Source organism: Hypomesus nipponensis, chromosome 15, assembly GCF_054491055.1.
Source record: "Hypomesus nipponensis isolate SF chromosome 15, ASM5449105v1, whole genome shotgun sequence".
NCBI lineage: Eukaryota > Metazoa > Chordata > Actinopteri > Osmeriformes > Osmeridae > Hypomesus > Hypomesus nipponensis.
The window spans coordinates 12,984,691-13,006,542 of record NC_140375.1 but is presented as its reverse complement, the minus strand read 5'-3'; the positions used below and the strand labels follow the sequence as shown (position 1 = coordinate 13,006,542).

The following is a 21,852-nucleotide window of genomic DNA, read 5'->3' as shown; positions in this document are numbered from 1 at the left end:
CAATACAATAACAAAATATAATGTTATATTTGTACAATATATTTGTATCAACAACAAATGTGTTATATTGAATATTTAGCAATAGTACACAAAAACTAGATGTATTTGTGAAAACAAGGAGGAGCAAATGCATTCAATTTAGAATGAATATATTACACTCTAATGGTAAAGTCAGTGTATTGATTTGGGACTTTTTGTTGACACTTGTTGTTACAATCGAAATAATGAAGCATTTACCGCTCAGCAAACTAACCCAACAGTCTTTTTAAAATTATCCTTAAACACCAGTTCAGTATAAACCCTGATGATGTAATCTGTTGTAGTTCCATCTCTCATATCTCAAACTGCTCTCTGTATCATTCCCGTTGATGGTTAAAACGACTGAGTACTGTTGACAGGCTGGGTCTTAGGGACATGTCATAAAGTATTCAATACTTTTACATGACAATAAATAATATGGTTAACAGATTATTCACATACTAATAACTTCAGTTGAGTACAGACTGTTTCTTGATTCTAACCACTGAAATAATGTTAGAATGATGCAGTTCTGATCCTTGATCTTTTAAGCAATTATGGCTTACATTATAATAAACTGTTGGAGCTGTTGCCTTAGTAGCACCAATGTTTCTATATCATTCAGTTATAGGGACTCGGCACGTTCCTCGAGTCGGGGCAGGTAATCAAGAAAACATAATTTAATCCATTGACAGGAGAATAGAAAATTGAAGAAAGTCCATCATTCTAATCTATCAGGTTTATGTAGCAATTTTAGAATATACTTGAAATGACTGATAAGGAATTTCAACAAATCATACAACCAAGCTCTTTACTAATTGTTAGAATGTTTTTATAAACTATCTGTTTAACCATAGACCCATAATGAAAACATTTCCAGGCATACTTTCCATTCATAAGTAAAAACACAAATTATGAATTACAATTAAACCATATACTAAATGAGATAAAATGCTGAATTATTATGCATTATGAACATGTACATTCCTGTATATTAAATGTGTAGTAATCATAAAGCATTTCTGTAAAATTATTATTGTAAGTAGTGGTAGATAAGACAAAAGACATGTCATTTTAATGTGATATCACAGCAGAAAAGGACTACAGACAGAGCGAGAGAGCCTGTCTATCGTGTAATATTACTGAAGTTGATTTGTTTGTGATAATAAATGTTGATGCTATTCGGTCCGTATTGACCCTATGCTGGGTACGGACATGGACCGCAGTCCACCATTTCAATATTACTCCTCTACGATAAGCTATCCCTCCAATACTGTAAATGGTTTCTACTCAGGTGACCAACACACTACAATCCTGGTCTATGTCAAATACATTCCATTGTTAACCACAGAGGAAAGAAAAAACTGACAATTTGACTGAGTAACAACTGTATCATAGATGCTGTTGGTTCTGTAGCTGTGGAATAATACATCCCTAGGAGGGAAATATTTTGCTCTTGAACATGTGTATCACCCTTTCTCTGATCTCTTTAGTTTTTAGACCATATATGATAGGATTCAGTATTGGAGGAAAAATGAATGTTGAGATCCCTATAAGTCTCCTTAGGTCTGGTGGAATATTTCTTAGTCTGTAGGAAATAATTGTGAAAAGACCCAGACATTCAAGAAGAAGAAAAACTATTAGATGAGTGGCACAAGTCTGTAAAGCTTTGTTTTTCGTATCAGATCCCTTGTTTCTGAAACATGCAACAAGGATCTGAAGATATGTGTACAGAACTGTCCCATTTGCTATCACCTGTGTAAAAGCCACAGTGAATAAACCGTAGATGTTATTGATGCTTGTATCTGCACAGACCAGTGTCAGTAATGAGGGGTTATCACAATAGGTGTGTGCCATGAGAGACCTACAACGGGGCAAACGAAGCAACAGGTAAAAGAGAACACTCATTAGAATAATGATAGTCAGCCACATCACGGTTATGACTTTCATCAAGTGGCTGTTAGCCATAATGACATTGTACTTCAATGGAAAACATATGGCAATGTATCTGTCATATGCCATAGCAGTTAAAATACAAATAGCACCAGTGCCATAAATATGAATGAAGAATGCTTGAGTGACACATGACGAGTGTGGTAACGTCTTGATGTCTAATAAAATCTGTTTGATCATCTGTGGAAACAGAGCAGTGGTGCCGATGAGATCGTTGATGGGCAAGTTGAGCAACAAAAGATACATGGGCTGGTGGAGGCTCTTATTTCCGATGATGGTGATTATAAGAAGAAGGTTGCAGAACAGGATGATCATATAACCCAGGGAGACAAAAAGGAAAGCAGGGATAACGGTGGCAGGAGGGAGGTTGTAGCCTTGAAGTGTTAGGATAGATGACAAATTTGTAGGTTCTTCCATTGTCTTGGAATCAGGCTTCTCTTCTTCAGAAGTGTGGTTAAACTAATTACACATACAAAATAATTAACAAAATTACAATTATTCAAAAAACATCAAATACATTGAAATTGACAAATATTCCTTATTTCATCCTTTTACTTACATCTGTTTCCGCACAGCATAAAACTGGTTCAGTTTATGCAAAGTCTCTCCACTGCAGCACCAAAAATGATTCATTATCCAAAGTTATCCATGACCATTCATTTTCAATGACACACTAGGAAACAGCAAGTTTATATAGTGAATGGTTTCCATAGCCATGCAAAATGTACATCCCTATGAAGTCTTCTGAGATGGTGCATAGGTAATCTGTAAATTCCTAAAATAACCCATTGCATCATGTTCTCAAGAGAATCACACCAAAAAAAAGAAAAAAACATGCGCAGTTGTTTTGAGTTTTTTGCCAAGACGAAACATTTTCAAACACAATAAACATTTAAGAGAAAATATTACAGTAATCAGAGTCAAACCAAAAACATATTTAATCTGAAAACTGTATGAAAATAGGTTATGTATGAAATATGTATATGTCAAGAAACAATAGCAGCAGTAAATAAAGTAATACTGTATGTCCATACACTACGGTGGCCCTAAGGTGCACAACACATCTATGTAATCACAGCAAACAAAAACAAAAACTGGATTACAAAAACTGGATTACTTGCACATTGATTTTACATAAAAATTATAATACATATAGGCTAGTCTAAGGAAAAAAGTGGTGTCAAATTGATCTTTGGCGATGAAAAGTTGGGGCCCACACCAATATTCTTTCAGGGGGCCCAGAATTCCTTGCAACGGCCCTGACTGTATGTCCATTAACTACGGTGGCCCTTAGGTGCACAACACTTCAACTATGTAATTGCAGCACTCAAAAACTGACTACATTTTCCCCGATCACACATCATTACACAAACAGAGGCCTGAAGCTAATAAACCTTTTTTAGAAACAATAACAACAAAAACTGTCGATGCTGTTGCACGGTGGGTTTGTGTTGCTGTGGAGAAATTGTGTTGTCACATAGCTAGGTAAATGCTGCAAAGCACCTACATGTAGCCTAATTTTAGTTTTTGTAATGACGTGTTACTTTCGTATCATAAATGTTGTGTTATTATGGGTTAATGTTATATTGACCAAGGACTGAGCTGATCTTGGCCTATAGATTTTTCAATGTAATCATCCATTTCATCCTCTACTAGGCCTACTTCATCCTCTCTATACTTTCCCATATAAATTGCTCCACTGCACACTTGTTGGTTGTGGTAGCCTACATGAAGACCAAGGCTCATAGGTTGTTAGAGGTTGATCGCCTATGGCTGAACACAAGCTTGCAGATACTGTTGCATTAGCGACTTCTCACCTTCCCTAGTGACCAAAAAATCTAGTGACTAGCGACAATCTGCTACTTTCTTCTTTCAACAAAGGTTTTAGAAAAAACTTTTAAAAGGTTGAACAAATAAATATAAAAGTGTTAGGATTTTGAGGGGAAAGGTTGAAAAACGTTTTTCTAATAAAAATTAAGAAAAAAAGTTTTTGAAAGGTTGAAAAAATAATTTCGAAAAAAGTTTTTGAAAAAAAGTTTTGAAAGGTTAAAACAACATTGTCAAAAGAAAATTCAAAAAAACATTTTCATCATTGATGATTACCTGATGAGGACTCTACTATACTTTATGGTACTCTATTGTACTTTGCTCTGCTTTACTCTGTTATAGGCTTCTCTGTTCTAATCTCCCCACTCCTCTTCTCTCCTTTCACTGTGTATGTGAAAAAATGTTCAAATATATTTTTTTAAACAGTTAAAAAATACACTGAAATTAGATTGTTATTCCATGTATTTACTTAATTTGTGATTCAAATACATTATCTTGAGTATTCAAGCATGTTTATATGTGTCACAACTGCCTCTAAGTCTAAAAGATGGAAAAAACGGAGTCCTATATGGACCTGTCATGAACTATTCTAGACTTTTACAAGCTAATAAATAGGGCAGGACCATCACCAAACAAGGCACTCTGAGCTGCAGAACAAGAAGAGGTAGGAGATACGTTCAGCTGGTTAGCATCTACAGTTGTACTACTTTATATCATGTATATTTTAATAACCATGCAACTAAGTAGTAATCATTGAATACCTATCATAAAATATTAATAGTACGTTGTAATATTAATTGTCCTTTCTGTTGCAGTTGGAACCCATTATCAGCAACTGCAAAAGCAACAACCATACAATATGGTTATGGTAACTAATTTTTCTGATGTTACAGTCATGCTGATAATGGAGCCTCTTGCTTTAACTACTTTTTCCATTTATCCAGCATTCGTTTTTGGGACCCTTACTTATGTTATCATAGTGTTTTGTAATTTAATGGTTTTAACAGCAATTGGCCTGAACAGGAGATTGCATCACCCCATGTTTATTCTACTCTTCAACATGACTGTTAATGACATGATGGGTGCCACTGCTTTCTTTCCTCAAATACTGCTAAGCATCTTGACCCAGAACAGATCCATCTCCTATACAGCGTGTTACATACAGGCTCTTCTTACACACCTGTACGGAGGAGGTTCCTTACTTATTTTGACTGCCATGGCATATGACAGGTATGTTGCCATTTGCCGTCCACTAAGGTATAACTCCATTATGACGCCGACTCACTTGATTCGACTAATCATCATGATTTGGGTCCTCAACATATTTCTGATGATGGTGCTGTTGGGTTTACTCTTACGTTTTGAAATCTGCAGAACGACTATAGTGGACATGTACTGTAATAACCCCTCTTTAATCAAGCTAATCTGTGAGGACACACGTTTGAACAATTACTATGGCTTGGCTCTTATAGCTTTCTACCAAGGCCTTTCAGCCTTTGTTGTTGGATTCACATACTTGCAGATCCTGCTCACCTGTGTTATGAATAAGCAATCTGATGCCAAGAGTAAGGCCATTCAGACCTGTGGCACACACCTGGTGGTGTTTTTGTTCTTGGAGTGTAACTCATGCTTTGCTCTGACAGCTCATCGGTTTGAGAGCGTGTCCCCTTTCCTCAGAAGGGCTTTTGGAGTGTCAGTTATGGTGTTTCCTCCCTTAGTAAATCCTTTAATATATGGTCTGAAAACAAAGGAAATTCGCCAGAGTTTTAGGTTACTTTTTAAAAGAAATGCTTTCTCATGATGACCATGACAGCCACATATGCAATATCCCTTGAACCAGGTTTTAATATCAATCATAATGAATTTAATGAATGTTTATAGTGTAACATACTATATGAAACTGTACATTCAAAGTAATAGTAAAATAAATTAATACACAATCCTCATTCAAGTCTACACTGTCAGTATCCATACAACGTCTGAACTGTTTATTCATACTACTTATATGTAAAATTGAGTACACCTGTCAATAGTACTGTGTTTATGTCTGTTGTTTTACTGTTACACTGCCCAATCATCAGAATGATGTACTATACTGTAACAATATTATTGTTGCACTGTGGCAGGTAAAAAAAAGTTAGAGTTAATACAGAAATACTGTTGGAACTTCTGCACTTCTGATCCTTGATTTTCTGCCGTATGTACCTTATTACACTATTTGTATGTTGTTTTAAAGTCTTCCTGTAAATTGATACAATTTAATGTAAAGTTCCTTATAAACCTTTTTGTAAAAAAAAAAAAAGGATCATAGAGATGATTGTGGTAGTGCTTTATCTTGATGCCTTACCTTTATGTACACATGGAAAGCTATAAACAATAATGTTTCATAATCACTGCAAGGCTCAGTCAGTGGCGTGTCCACATGTTTTGGACTGGGTTGGTCCAAGTGGGGCAGATATATGCAGGGGTGGTATGAGGTACAAGCAAACACACAGTCACATTTGAACATTGTGGCATTAATTCACTATTCGTCTCCATTACCTATATGAACTTTAATTACTAATTAAAGTGGAATTACTTGTTACAGTGTCTTACATTCCTGTGTTAAAAGTTTAATTCAGAATATAAATAGACCTACCACTTACAACACAACAGAGTGGCATATACATTTTCCATACTTTATTTAAAGAAATTGAACTTCCAATAGTAGGCTACATACAAAAGAAAACAATGCATATTCAAAAATGTTGTCATCAGAATTACGATAAAATCCCCCCTTTTCTAAGTATCGTTATTTATTTATTTCTAAGTAAGTTTTTTTAAAGTAGTTTTGAGTATTTAAATTGGGATCTAAAGAAATGTAGGTACAAAAGCAACTGAGAAAAACTGCAGCTGCATCACTTTAGGATTAATATTATTGAAATGGCCATACAGGTGGGTACACATTGCAGAGAACATGCTCCATTGTCCATCTGAAGACAGGCAGCCAGGAGCAGAGGGTGGGCATATCAATGTACGCAGGTAGGTAGGTAGACAGACAGACAGGTAGCCCATTCAATCAATAGTCAGGGTACCCCTTAATGATTGGTCGGGTTTATTACGGTATTGCGACACCCACAGATGTTGGAATGATTTCATATTACCATCAAACCTTTCAATATATTGGTTGATATCAACAGTGGAGGATTTAGTGAATTGGGGACCCCAGACGAAGACAGGCATGGGGCCCCCTTAACTCCTATTCTCACTCGTTTCAATCATAATTATTAATATAATAATAATAACTAGAGGGTACCATTTCTAGAGAAATTGTAGGGTGTGCCTGCTAGCGTTAATTGTAGAAGGGTCCATTTATTAACTGTAATTTTAACAACTGATATTGCTGTATATTTTATATAAAAATTAAGATGTTGTAGCCTATTTAAGAAGTAAGTGAGCAAAATCTGAAGTTGAAAATTCAGTGGTGGTGACGTTAAAGACATGCAGCCATTACATTTATGCTTAAAAACCCATAAAGCTTATGTTTTCTGTTATTTTGCAGAACAAAATGTTCTCCACATAGATTTTTTTCAGCGATAATCCAAATTCCATTGGAAAAATACATAGACTGTATCCCATAGGCTTTTTGTCAATAGAACGGGGGCAATGGCCTACTCATAGGGCCTACTGGGCCTACTCTTTGACTTCTGGGTTAGCCCACAAAAAGATTAGCCTGTTCCTAACCAGACCCTCGTACATTTCATTTGTACAGAGGGTCTGGGATCTCTCCATTGACAAACGTTAACTTCCTTGAAGGCGGGTCCTCTGTTGAAGTTTAAAACTATTGGATCCGCCCAGAGCCACTCTGATTTGCCATAACCAATCGCAAGCGTTCGCCTTAGCCAACTCCTTCACCACTACTGTAACAGAGCTAGCTGCCTAGCTGGAAAATTAAACTTTTCCCGAACCCCGTGGGGAGGAGGGCCACAACATCATGGCCATCAACAAAACTCAGCAAGGAATGTTCTTGCTCCGGCTTTAACCTATGGCTATTCGGCAGCGTTGCCACAACAGCAGAATAGTTTTGCTCGCATCTTTCTCCGCCGCCATTACTGAACTACTCAAACTAGTGCAAGACATTAACGTCATCGTTCTCAGCCACTCCCTCTGTTCGCTGATTGACCGACAACATTTTTTTTTCTGGAAACCCACTTCAGAGCCGAGCTCCCAGACCTAGTACAGAAGCAAAATCCAAATTGAGCGGCAAGGCTATAAAAAGATGTTCTTCCTGCAACACTTTATTAGTTACCCTGCAGCGCCACTCAGTGGCACACTTGTGTCACTACTTATATGTCATTTCAGTGACTATGCAATATGTTGTTCTGATGATCACAAAGGCATAGAACATGTTAAATTGTGAGCATTAAAATGTATTTTATAAACTTTTGTTATTATATGATATTATTATTTTTGTTTGTATAATTTGTTTGTAATGCTTATTTGTGAGTTGTGTTTGTTTTGACTTTGACAAGCTGAAAATAGTGGTAGGTCCTGAGGACTGTAATGTAGTAGCTTTGCAGTCACACAGGCTTTACAAGTCTTTGGTTTGGTTAGATTCATACTTTATCTTGTTGGTTGTGATTCGACATACAAAGGTTAGTCGTCATTATATGTTGTCTGTAGTCTGCAGAGTAGCTGTGCTTTGCAACTACTCAAATGTCAGTCAATCAATTTTCTACATTTTTATTTTGTTTATTGTGTTAAAATATTCACTGTATTCCCCTGCCCACCAAAGTACGACATTAACAAAAACGAAACATTTATAAAACGCTACATCTCAAAAACAATCTACTAGGTTACTTACAACACACCAGCATTGGTTCACACCACCAACATCAGGCGAGAACACAGCAGCATTAGCCGAGAACACCGCAGCATTAGCCGAGAACACCGCAGCATTAGCACAAAACACAACGACATTTGCAGAAACGCTGCATTTCAAGTTCACACCAGAGAATGTCTAATATAGAGAGAACTGCCACTCTCTGGAAACTTCTGGGTTCTGAACTGGTTGAAGTTCCATGTGAGGACGCAAACGAGCGAGTGCAGAATGAATGGAGGTCTATGGAGCTATACCCCTCAAAATCCACTTTTCTCAGGATATAATTTTTTGTCTAGTAATTTGAATTCTGAATTCGAAAGGGGAGGCAAAAAAATACACACTGTCGGCTGTTCGATTTTTTTAAAGTCGCCTTTCTGGTCTAAAAAGCTTTTGAAAATGTAATTGACATCATACACATAGTACGACCAGAGCTACTGCTTTAGGGCAAGCTCTGGTCACTTACTTTTTTCTCTCAGGGCATTGACAACACAGCTGACAGGTTAGGCTCTTCCTGTCAATACACATGCTAGAAAGAGTTTTGGCTTGCTAATGTGTTGCTAATGTTGCTAATGCTCTGACATTCTGATTCCGCTTCGAATGCCATCTGTTCGAATAATTAACAAAAACAACTTTAATATTATCCATTGTAGTTATACCATAATAACAACAAAGCACTATAGGCTAGTCTATGTTATACCTTACAAGCAACACTAAAGATAATATTTAAGATAACAATTAAGCACTTCATAACTTTAATGTCACATTTGTAACCGCTGTATGCATTAGGAGCACATACTTCATCTTGTTTTGACTTTGACAAGCTGAAAATAGTGGTAAGTCCTGAAGACTGTAATGTAGTAGCTTTGCAGTCACACAGGCTTTAAAAGTCTTTGGTTTGGTTAGATTCATACTTTATCTTGTTGGTTGTGATTCGACATACAAAGGTTAGTCTCATTATATGTTGTCTGTAGTCTGCAGAGTAGCTGTGCTTTGCAACTACTGAAATGTCAGTCAATTTTCTACATTTTTATTTTGTTTATTGTGTTAAAATATTCACTGTTTTGCCTAAATTCACTGTAAATGCCTTGTTTGTGACCACTTACTTGGCGATTAAACACAATTCTGATTCTGATCAAGTCACAGGCAATCAATCACTGTCCTTAAGTGATATGAGGTAGAAAGCTCTGAATCTGTTGGAGTAATTAACAAAAACAATTTTAATAGTATCCATTGTAGTTATACCATAATAACAATGAAGCACATATGAGTAGCCTATATTATACATTACAAGCAACACTAAAGATAATATTTAAGATAACAATTAAGCACTTTACAACTTTGATGTCACATTTGAAACTGCGGTATGCATTAGGAGCACATACTTCATCTAAATCATTAAGTATTGTTGGACTGCCATAAAATGTAGGACAATTTAAAAGTTTACAGTTGTACAACGTATGGGAACATCTTTATATGAAGGTTTTTATCATTTACTAACATGTTATGTCAAATAGAAGTCAATGTTACATTGAGACAGTGTTTACATGAACTTTTAGGCCACCTGTACCAAGTAACTGAAAGAAGAGTTGTTTCAGTTTGACTTTAATCTCTTTACTTTTAATCCCATATATCAGTGGATTGAGGCTCGGAGAAACCACTGCAAATAGCATCCCCATCATCTGCTGAAGCAGGCGTGGACTTCCTTGAAACCTATACACTAAGACAATAAATATCCCTGTGATTTCATAAATGAGAAAAACAAGCAAATGAGTGCCACACGTGTTTATAGCCTTTAACTTAGCCCCTGGGTCTTTGTTTTTAAAGCAAGTGTAAATGATCCATGAGTAGGAATATAGAACAGAAAACAAACCAATACCATGGTACACTCCAGTGATGAATAAGCCGTAGATATTGTTCACGCTTGTGTTGGTTGCACATGTTGCTTGTAAGAGGGTAACATTGTCACAGTAGACATTCACTAAAACAGTTTTACAGAACGGAAACTGCAACATAAGTCCTAACAAGACAATTATTAGTGTAATGTCAACCAACCAAACACAAACAATTAGTTTTCCAACAAGGCCCTTTGTCAAAATAGTGTGGTATCTTAAAGGATAGCAGATAGCTACATATCGATCTAAAGCCATTACAGACAATATTAAGAGTGTGGCCCCTCCGTATATGTGAATGCAGAATGCTTGACCAAGGCAAGCTAAGAAACTGGTATATCTGAATTCAGACATTATTTCGGACAACACCTTGGGAATCATGGCACTGATGCCTATCAAGTCGTTGATTATTAAACTGGAAAGGAACATGTACATAGGTTCATGTAGACTTTTGTTAACAGCTATGACCAAAAGCAAAACTAGATTACACAACACTGAAAACGTATACAAAACAGAGCCTATGAATACAATCACTAACTTGCCATTATTGCTCAACTCCATTGCACCCATGGTGAAAACTGAGTTAAGTACATCTATTGTATTGTTACCCATTGCAAAGTTGCAACTCACTGTTACACACCTGCACTGAGGAGGTTGAAATGTCTTCCTGATGAGTTATAATACCAGACTTTAGTGAGAGACTGTTAAAGTCAACCAACCAAGACATGCACATTGCCTTACTTCATCAAATATCTGAGGATACCTGTGGATATCTGTGAAAATGTCCCAAGAATGGTTATAATATAACACTTATATGTGGTTACATAAGACATGTGAAGATGCATTCGTTTTGGAGGAAGGGATTGGATGATAATAATTAGGGGGAGGAGAGGTCATGTTTAATGCACTAATAATAACTAATAACCACCACACTGGCCCCACCATGACAACAGTCAGTCTGCTAGACTGGAGCTGAACTGTGAACCAATAGTAAAGGAGTCACAATGTGAAATCAGCAGTGCACTGACCAATAGTTGGGTTTGGATGGTGTGTTGCTGAGCAGACGTAGCATGAAACATCTCATGTAATTCACTGACCACCTCAAGCTAGATTCCAGTGTTTCTGAAAGTGACACATGGACATAAGGATTCGTAAAAATTCCCTAAATCATCTTGCCTACCAACACCAATATATGTTGTTTCTAATGTCACAATGAGTTGACAATCCTCCTGTGAGTTAGTTTGAAGTCACTGCTCAGAGCCCCTATGACACATGAGGTGTGAGGCCTCAACGGGAGGCTCAGTACAGTGGTTGTGTTTGCTGTAGGCCTACTGCTTTCCTAACACATTAGAAGTCGAGTTTTTTTGATCTCCTACAGTAATAGAAACAGCACAATGGAATGCCACTCAAAGTCGAAGCTCCTACTTGTTATCTCTGGGCATATCCGTCTACCCCGACTCCTTCGGTTGCAGATGGGTATGTTTCCAGGCTGTGAATATCAATACCCTGTATTTTTGTGTACGCCCTTCGACTGGTTAGCTCCTGCGATTCCCACACAGCAGAAGTCTACGATCTAGTTAGTTAGCTATACAATTTACCGGGGGCCGGGGCTATGTCTGTATCTAGGAACAAAACCTGTAATCCATGTTGAACATGCAAAAACTACAATCAAATGTGAGATTTATCAACGACAATCAGGCGAAAGAGACAAATGTTGCCGTTTAGCTCCATAGACTCCCATTCATTTTGCACTCGACCGCGATCACTCCCAGGGCAGGCTCTCCCATTCTCTGGCTGCAGTTTCAGGACTGCAGTTTCAGGACCCTTGTTTTATCTAACAGCGCTACCTAGCGAATTGGAAGACGAAATATACTATTCAGTATGTGCCACAGGATTGAACCAAAATAGGCTATTTGCATGGTTTGAAAGACACAAGGAACAAGGACAACTTGGGAATTTGATTATTCAGATATGGATATATTTAAAATATACATAGACCTACAATAATAAACAATAACAATTGCAGAATCAAGTGTATGGTAGCTACTGGTAGTTATTTCTCCAGTTACTTTTGTTTACAGGCTTGTGTGGAATTGTCAGTTACACTGACATCATGAGAATAATGAATATAAAAACGATTTGCACATTCTGACAACACAGAGCATGGATACTGTAGGCTACACAGTGAGATGTTAATTTAATGGCAGGTGAATTCTACACGTGGAACAGTAAAATTTAATGTAATCTCATGTATTCCCAGTTACAAGTAAATGAGTTGTTAAAACTGCATCTCATGAATAAAGTGTCAAAAACTGACCAAGAGATGGTGTAGGCCTATTTAGGGTAGAAGAATAAAGGCTAATCTTGAAAAAGATTTACTGGAACACCAGTTACAGGAGGATGCATGGTCACAGGTGATGTTAATAGTAGGAACAATAACCTATATGAATATTAATTGTTGAATTTGCTGAATTTCTATTTTGACCAAGAGACTATGTACTTAGGGCAGAAAAATAAAGGCTGATCTTGTAAGGCTATCAACCTACTGGAGTCTCAACTTAATGGCTCTCACACCTCATTGTGTAACTTACTCAGGGGTGGTTTTAGGAATAACATACTCCTCCACTTCATTGAAATAGTACAGAAAATATTACTTCTAGGTAAGCATAAATATCAGTTACCCTAACAAAGTAATGTACATTGATAAAGGTATTAATAGTAGATTATTAAGTTGTATGGCATTGTGCAGGAAATGTACATTCTCTACTTACCTCCGATGATAAACTGGTCCAGAGATAAAGACCTTGTCTGCATCCTGCAGGGACAGATTCCTCAGCATACACAGACCGTAGCCTATTTGATGGCCTAAAACAATTATATGGTTAATTTTTCAGACAGTAGGCTGCAGATTTCGTTTAGCTGACAGATCAAATCCACTTGCTTTTAACCTATCAGTTTTTGAAGTTGTATTAATGTGCTGGCTTTATCATAAGACACCTAAAGTAGCTGGGCTTGCCAAAATCGCACTATGGTTTCAATAAAACAACAAATAGTCTAAAAGTTCGTATTTCATAAAATTATCAAAGTGAACAGACAATTGTACCAGAATTGTTTTGAACGTTTAGCCAACTTAAATATGTTGAACAATACTTGATTTACATAAGCTACGTCGCGCTAGTACTGTTTCATTAAACAAATAAACAGAGTAACAATTTACAGTTAGTTCAGAGCCTGTTTAAGGAGAGCCTTGCCACTCCCTATTAAGCCCCATTGTACCGAATTTGGTTGCAGTTCCACCAGAGTTCCACTGGGAGTGATCGCGAGCGAGTGCATGTTGAATGGGAGTCTATGGAGCTAAACGGCTAAATTTGTCTCTTTTGCCTGATTGTCGTTGAGAAATCTCCGATTTGATTGTAGATGTTGCATGTTCAACATGGATTATAGGTCGAAAGTTGAATGAACGAGTACTTATGTCCTTTTGATTTCTTAAAGGGTGAGTCGTTACGCTGATTGGTTAGTGAAGGACTGATACGACCAGAGCTCTTGCTTGATGGCATCCGAAGCGGAATCCGAATGTCAGAGCATTAGCAACATTAGCAACAACATTAGCAAGCCAAAACTCTTTCTAGCATGTGTATTGACAGGAAGAGCCTAACCTGTCAGCTGTATTGTCGATGCTCTGAGAGAAAAAAGTAAGTGACAAGAGCTTGCCGTAAAGCAGTAGCTCTGGTCATACGATGTGTATGACGTCAATTACATTTTCAAAAGCTTTTTAGAACCGAAAGGCGACTTTAAAAAAAATCTAACAGCCAGCAGTGTGTATTTTTTTTGCCTTTTTAAATCCTGATTAAATCCTGAGATCCTGATAAAAGTGGATTTTGAGGGGTATAGCTTCATAGACCTCCATTCATTCTGCACTCGCTCGTTAGCGCCCTCACATGGAACTTCAACCAGTTCAGAACCCGGAAGTTTCCCGAGAGTGGCAGTTCTCTCTATATTAGACATTCTCTGGTTAGTTTTTTAAGGAAGCTATGTGTGTAGAGCTAGCTACCTAGTGCTATATAACTACTGAATGTTAGCTCTAGTTAATCAAGTAGTTTGTTTGACGTTGAAAACTATGGAAGCAAATCGTGACCAAAATTCAAATGAAAATGCATTTCCAGAAATGCATTTTCATTTTAAGAATGTGGCGGCATTATTTGACTCATAAATGAAATTAGTAATCAATCATCCTATTTTAATTTTAATTTTCTTCTTTAAGACTGCTCGTTCTTTCACTTGATTAAAATGAAAACGAAAAAGACATTTGAAATTTAATTTTCAAAATATGCCCCAGCAAATAGATACCAAAATTCAATTGGAAATATAAAACTTGAAAATGCATTTCCAGAAATGCATTTGAATTTGAATTGTACTCACGATTTTGCAGCCACGTTCTTAAAATGAAAATGCATAGTTTCTGGAGAACGATTTGGTGTGAACTTGAAATGCAGCGTTTCTGCAAATCTCGTTGTGTTTTGTGCTAATGCTATGGTGTTTTCGGCTAATGCTGTTATGTTCTCGGCTAATGCTGCGGTGTTCTCGGCTGATGTTGGTGGTGTGAACCAATGCTGTTGTGTTGTAAGTAGTAGACTGTTTTTGAAATGTAGCGTTTTTATAAATGTTTCGTTTTTGTTAATGCCGTTGTGTTGTGTGTTAATGTCGTTGTGTTTTCAACTTTTGTTTGCTTCGCTAATGTTGCTGTGGTGTGCACCCGTTGGCCACCGTAGTAAACATATAGATAAATACATACATACATACATACATACATACATACATACATACATACATACATACATACATACATACATACATACATACATACATACATACATACATAAAGATATATATAAACGTGTTTGTATGGTATCAGTCCTTCTCTAACCAATCAGCATTCATTAGCAGAATGCTAGCGTGTTATGTGCAACAACGACTCACCCTGTAAGAAAACAAAAGGACATAGGTACCCCAAGTTTTTTGGGGGGGTGGGAAAATAATAAATACAATTAATAAATATATGAGAGAGAACAATGGTTGTGCTTGCCAAAGGCCTGAGCAAACCCAATTATAATATAGGCTATGTGAGAGAACAAAGGTTGTGCCTGCCAAAGACAAGCACAAAAAACTAAAAACCTAACCAGTGTTAGGTGATATGCACCTAAAACACTTATAGGTAGCCTAGGAAAGAAGAAAGTTCTGCTTGGAAGTTCCAGCCTTGGACTTTGAATGGGACACACATACCTAGGCTATACAATTTCTGTGTGTAAACACAACTATAATGAGGAAGAAAAGTCTGAATCTGTTCGAATAATTAACAAAAACAATTTTAATATTATCCATTGTAGTTATACCATAATAACAACGAAGCACTATAGGCTAGTCTATGTTATACCTTACAAGCAACACCAAAGATAATATTTAAGATAACAATTAAGCACTTCATAACTTTAATGTCACATTTGTAACCGCTGTATGCTTTAGGAGCACATACTTCATCTAAGTCCTTGAGTATCATTGGACTGCCAAAAATGTTGGATTATTTAAAATGTTACAGTTTTATAATATATGCGAACATGTCTATATAAATGTTTTTATCATTTACTAACATGTTATATCAAATAGAAGTCAAGGTTACATTGAGACAGTGTTTACATTAGCTTTCAGGCCACCTGTACCAAGTAACTGAAAGAAGAGTTGTTTCAGTTTGACTTTAATCTCTTTACTTTTAATCCCATATATCAGTGGATTGAGGCTCGGAGAAATAACTGCAAAGAGCATCCCCATCAACTGCTGAAGCAGGAGCGGACTACCTTGAAACCTATACACTAAGATAGTGAACATCCCTGTGATTTCATAAATGAGAAAAACAAGCAAATGAGTGCCACACGTGTTTATAGCCTTTAACTTAGCCCCTGGGTCTTTGTTTTTAAAGCAAGTGTAGAGGATCCATGAGTAGGAATATACAACACACAACAAACCAATACCATGGTACACTCCAGAGATGAATAAGCCGTAGATATTGTTCACGCTTGTGTCGGTTGCACATGTTGCTTGTAAGAGGGTAACATTGTCACAGTAGACATTCACTAAAACAGTTTTACAGAACGGAAACCGCAACATAAGTCCTAACAAGACAGTTATTAGTGTAAAGTCAGCCAACCAAACACAAACAATTAGGTTTCCAACAAGGTCATTTGTCAAAATAGTGTGGTATCTTAAAGGATAGCAGATAGCTACATATCGATCTAAAGCCATTACAGACAATATTAAGAGTGTGGCCCCTCCGTATATGTGAATGCAGAATGCTTGACCAAGGCAAGCTAAGAAACTGGTATATCTGAATTCAGACGTTATTTCGGACAACACCTTGGGAATCATGGCACTGATGCCTATCAAGTCGTTGATTATTAAACTGGAAAGGAACATGTACATAGGTTCATGTAGACTTTTGTTAACAGCTATGACTAAAAGCAAAGCTAGATTACACAACACTGAAAACATATACAAAACAGAGCCTATGAATATAAGCATTAACTTGCCATTATTGCTCAACTCCATTGCACCCATGGTGAAAACTGAGTTAAGTACATCTATTGTATTGTTTCCCATTGCAAAGTTGCAACTCACTGTTACACACCTGCGTTGAGGAGGAAGAGATGTTATAATATAACACTTTTATGTGGTTACATAAGACGTGAAGATTCATTAGTTTTGGAGGAAGGGATTGGATAATAATAATTAGATTATTCTAGGGGAGGTCATCATGTTTAATGCACTAGCAATAACTAATAACCACCACACTGGCCCCACCATGACAACAGTCAGTCTGCTAGACTGGAGCTGTGAACCAATAGTAGAGGAGTCACAATGTGCTATCAGCAGTGCACTGACCAATAGTTGGGTTTGGATGGTGTGTTGCTGAGCAGAAGTAGCAAGAAACGTCTCATGTAATTCACTGACCACCTCAAGCTAGATTCCAGTGTTTCTGAAAGCAGCACATGGACATAACGATGTTGTCAATATGTTTTCAATGTTATTGGGTGGCTGGTTGAGGACCAGTAAACCATCTATGAAAATTAGAATTTCAATTGTCTATGAACTTGTAGTAAAACAAATCACCAGTTTGCCACGGTAAGATATGTTTATATTCATGTTTGGTGCTGTGCACTTAAAACGCGTGTAGGTAGGAAAGAGGAAAATACAGCTTTGAAATACCAGCCTTGGACTTTGGATGGGACACACATACCTTGGCTATACAATTCCTGTGTAAGCACGACTATAAATGCTTACTACAAATGTACTGTACTGTAAGCATCATGCTAATTCCTAAAATGGGAGAAATTTGCACTCTGATGCACCATGGCTCCAAAAAGTAGTTGAATTGGGCTGTTTCTACCCATAGGTAAGGTAAGACATTAGCAATTATTTTAATAAAGTGACAAGGGTTTTTAATATAGAAGCTTATGAAAATGTGACTTGAGTGAATGAAAACCGGGTCAATATATATCTTCAATAGAAGATGTCCATTAGAAATGCCCGTAAGGCCTTCACTGGAGTCTTTGTTCACCCTAGGCCTTGTTATTGAAGACAGTTCTTGACAACCCTATGTATTGTAGCAACCACTGTGTTTACTTTCTTTCAAACTTTGCTCATTAACTTAATGACTGTTTTGTTTACAGGAGTGATGGAAAGACACGGTTCTCTGGCTTCTCTCCAGAGTGCTAACTTTGGGACCGAGCGTCACGGGAACGCTTGACACAGAGTAAACAGTCACAAACACTGTCTAGAGAATCAACACCTAGGTGGTGTCAACTTCCTTTCTTTGATTATTTCTCAGATTATGATAGCACCATAATTATGTCCACTTATCTCATGCATTTACACTAAAAGTAATAAAAGGGTGTCGGTTATGGCTGATATTAGATGTTTATGCTGAGGTGCAACTGCATCACCACAATAACCATATGGTAATAAAGATATTGAGAACATGCTTAATTCATTTGTAACTATTTTATTGAATGTTCACAGTTGTCGCATCACTTAGTTGAGCCAACCTAACTATTCAACATGCATTATTTAGAAACTGATAGAGTATGTTAGAAAACAATGAGTGTTTGTAAGGACAGACTTCATTCTCCTCATATGAAAGATCACACAATATTATTTATTAAATCTGATTCATGTCATAATCTTCTGTTGAAACTAGCTGTCCTTTTTTCCCAAAGGCCTGACATATAGTAGGCCCCATTACCTACTGTTAAAGGGAGTTTGCTGCCTCAAACACGCATACCATTTTACCACTAGATGGCAGTCAAATACATTGGCAGTACATACTGTAGGTTCATCCAATGTAGAGATGCAGAATGTTAAGTTCATTGTGTCCAGTAGTTTCAAGTTTTTTATTGTCAGGTGCACAGAACAACACAAGGTCAGACTGGGGTCTGAAATTCTTAGGACAAGACAATGCAATCAACCTGGCATAACATATAAGTATAAGTATTAAGAACATCTATGATAAGCTAAAATAGAATAGAAATACAATTACAATAATCCTCTGAAATATACAAAATTGTATGCAGTATACATTACAATATACTAGACCTAATACACATAATGACCTATACTAACCTTATAGACCTAACTAACCTAAGACAAGACCCATACTAACCACTGACAAGTGGGGTAAGTTAGTGCAATGGTGCACTAATGAATTGAAAGTGACAGTGTGGAAAGTGGCTAGTGAGAAATGTATCAATGTAAAGTGACCAGTGAGAAATGTATCAATGTACATATCAGTGTCCATTTAGAAGCCTGATGATGCTTGGATAGAAACTATTGTCTAGTATGCTAGTCCAGTATGTATAGTGAAGATGACTGATGACAGTATCAACTTAAGCACACGTTCAACACGAAATAGGGCCTCCTGGCTGTCTGCACGTTGATAGAGGCGCTTGCTATGCAACGTACATTAGCAGCTAGCATATTTCATCACAGACTAGCGTTGATTTCCTTATTATAGCATTAACCAAGCAGACACTGCTGGACAACATAAACAAAGAGACTTGATCAAAAACGAACCTGCAATTCTTGAGGATGTGTGAATGACAATGGTAATCTGTGATTTATATGCACGTGTTAAAATGTTTGTCATAACGCCAAAAAAAGCACTACCATGTAAAGCATTGTTCTTGTTTGCATGATTCTAAAGAGACATTACAGGGCTTGATTAGAAGGCTCTGCACTTTCTGACAATACCACTAGATGGCAGTAAAATAATATTCACAGTATACTGTAAATACACAACATTTGATGACACATAGGCACATAGTGCTGTATGCCTGTATTAAGGTAATTAAGATAAGATGTAGTAGAGTCTGTGTGTTAAGGAAATTGCTCTGATCCAAGGAATTGTAAACAATAAACACATTTTAATGTGGTGAATTATGTTTTGTGTAAAGCCTCAACAGAATTGTACAATGACCACCTATTAGGTTAGTTTGCATGCTGAAGGCCAGTTAGAAGGAAAGTTATTTCGACAAGCCAGTTGAAGAGTGTGTCATGAACGGATTAACATCATTGACATCATGCAGGTCAGGTTGGATAAACAAAGCAGATATCTCAGACCAGTAGTCAGGCTGCTCTTGTTAAGAGACGTGTCTGTAAATTTGTTATTAGGAATATCACAACCAGGCCACAAGGATGTTCACTTAGCGTTTAGTAGACTAAGGATCAACTCACAGCTCTCTATCAGTCACTTTGGTGTTGTGATTGTGATTGATGAGTCTTTCCTTGGGAGGTCAAAGGATCACTGAGTTTAATCCTGAAGATGAACCTCACGTTATGATGTTCATGAAACTAGAGTTGGCAAGAGTCAGACAAGTATGTCATCATACAAAGTCTCAAAGGCATGCCCATATCTTTCAACAACACAGTAAATGAAGTCTTGGTGGAGAACATCTTAATTGTTGTTTCTCTGAAACTTTGCTCCCATGTGTGTCATTAACAAGGTGTTCACACTGTATTTGTGTTCCTGTACTGCTTCACTGAGATCAAACTAAGAATAAACATTGTTGTCACTGTAAGTCATTAAAAAGTTGATAAAATAAGTTAACATACTACGACTACTACTACTCCACTACAAAGCAGGCCGATTCTCAATTGTCAAGGATGCATGGAAATACCTCGTGAAATATGGTATAATCAAACAAACGTGCCTGCCTGTAAAAAAGTTTCCCAAGCATTTGTTATGAAGCATTAAAATGTACCAAAACAATGTTGCTAGTGGAATTGAATCCACTTATTCTAAATTCAAAACCAACCAAGTTATTCCATTGATGTTCTCCTACTGTCCTGTTTTGAAATGTAAATATTACTGAACCTTATTAATTAATAACCCCAAGGCTGATCTAAATGACCGGGGATCCAGAGAGACATAACATATCTATTAAACCATTAGACGAGCTGAAGGGCATCAATAATGTCTAGGGCATAAATAATAATTAATTGTATTTTCCCACATAGAAGCCAGTATCTCTGAAGTAGGATCCACACTACTTCATTTCAATGCAAGTGATATGGGACAAAAGGTGTTCATGTGAAGCCATTATTTTACAAAATATTAGTAGAATGCAGCTAAGTCAGTACTGCAAGGCCTGACTTGTTTTCAAACAATTGTTCCTCATTCATATAGGATGTGGCTGATGCAGTGAGATGAGGGCAAAAGACAATCACAGCTTTGCTCTTTGTCAATTTGCAACGGTTCAATAATTTTCAAGATTTACAGGATGATATAGTAAGATTTTTCATTTTTAATGCATAGAGAGAAGGCTCACAGCAATGGTGACAGCCTTGCACAAACACACTTACAATGGACAGAAATAGCAGGGAGGCCATCACATAGATACCAGTAAACAAACAGGTACTATTGGACAACAGGAGATAAACAGTAGAGTTAATCAACACTGAACCTGCACTAACTAAAGCTGTCATCGGTCATCTTCGATCGTGTCCTATTAAAATGTTTGTCATAATGCCATTATCTAAGTCTTAAAACGCACTACCATATATAAAGCATTGTACTCGTTTGCATGATTCTAAAGAGACATTAAAGGGCTTGATAAGAAGGCTTTGCACTTTCTGGCATGTTCATTAATACCACTAGATGGCACAAAAATAACATTCACGTATATACAGTGGGTATGGAAAGTATTCAGACCCCTTTACATTTTTCACTCTTTGTTTCATTGCAGCCATTTGCTAAAATCA

At 37.0% G+C, this 21,852-nt stretch overlaps 4 protein-coding genes across 4 annotated transcripts; 1 reads left to right on the top strand and 3 right to left on the bottom strand.

Moving 5' to 3' along the window:
* Positions 1-1,452: 1,452 nt before the first annotated feature.
* LOC146257601 (olfactory receptor 52B2-like) lies at positions 1,453-2,388 on the bottom strand. Its single transcript, XM_084674500.1, has one exon. It carries the CDS (start codon positions 2,386-2,388, stop codon positions 1,453-1,455), a length of 936 nt encoding a protein of 311 aa, XP_084530626.1.
* Positions 2,389-4,663: 2,275 nt separating this feature from the next.
* Positions 4,664-5,599, top strand: LOC146257600 (olfactory receptor 52L1-like). Its single transcript, XM_084674620.1, has one exon. The coding sequence runs from the start codon at positions 4,664-4,666 to the stop codon at positions 5,597-5,599; it is 936 nt and encodes a 311-aa protein (XP_084530746.1).
* Positions 5,600-9,937: 4,338 nt separating this feature from the next.
* On the bottom strand, positions 9,938-11,353 carry LOC146257599 (olfactory receptor 52Z1P-like). The gene has a single exon (XM_084674758.1). It carries the CDS (start codon positions 11,158-11,160, stop codon positions 10,183-10,185), a length of 978 nt encoding a protein of 325 aa, XP_084530884.1. The 5' UTR covers positions 11,161-11,353; the 3' UTR covers positions 9,938-10,182.
* Positions 11,354-15,564: 4,211 nt separating this feature from the next.
* On the bottom strand, positions 15,565-18,482 carry LOC146257598 (olfactory receptor 52Z1P-like). Its single transcript, XM_084674883.1, has one exon. The coding sequence runs from the start codon at positions 17,194-17,196 to the stop codon at positions 16,219-16,221; it is 978 nt and encodes a 325-aa protein (XP_084531009.1). The 5' UTR covers positions 17,197-18,482; the 3' UTR covers positions 15,565-16,218.
* Between the last annotated feature and the right edge of the window lie 3,370 nt (positions 18,483-21,852).

Excerpts from the sequence above, each read along its gene's own strand:
- LOC146257599 (XM_084674758.1), bottom strand. The coding sequence starts at position 11,160 with ATGGGTAACAATACAATAGATGTACTTAACTCAGTTTTCACCATGGGT.
- LOC146257600 (XM_084674620.1), top strand. The coding sequence starts at position 4,664 with ATGGTAACTAATTTTTCTGATGTTACAGTCATGCTGATAATGGAGCCT.
- LOC146257601 (XM_084674500.1), bottom strand. The coding sequence starts at position 2,388 with ATGGAAGAACCTACAAATTTGTCATCTATCCTAACACTTCAAGGCTAC.
- LOC146257598 (XM_084674883.1), bottom strand. The coding sequence starts at position 17,196 with ATGGGAAACAATACAATAGATGTACTTAACTCAGTTTTCACCATGGGT.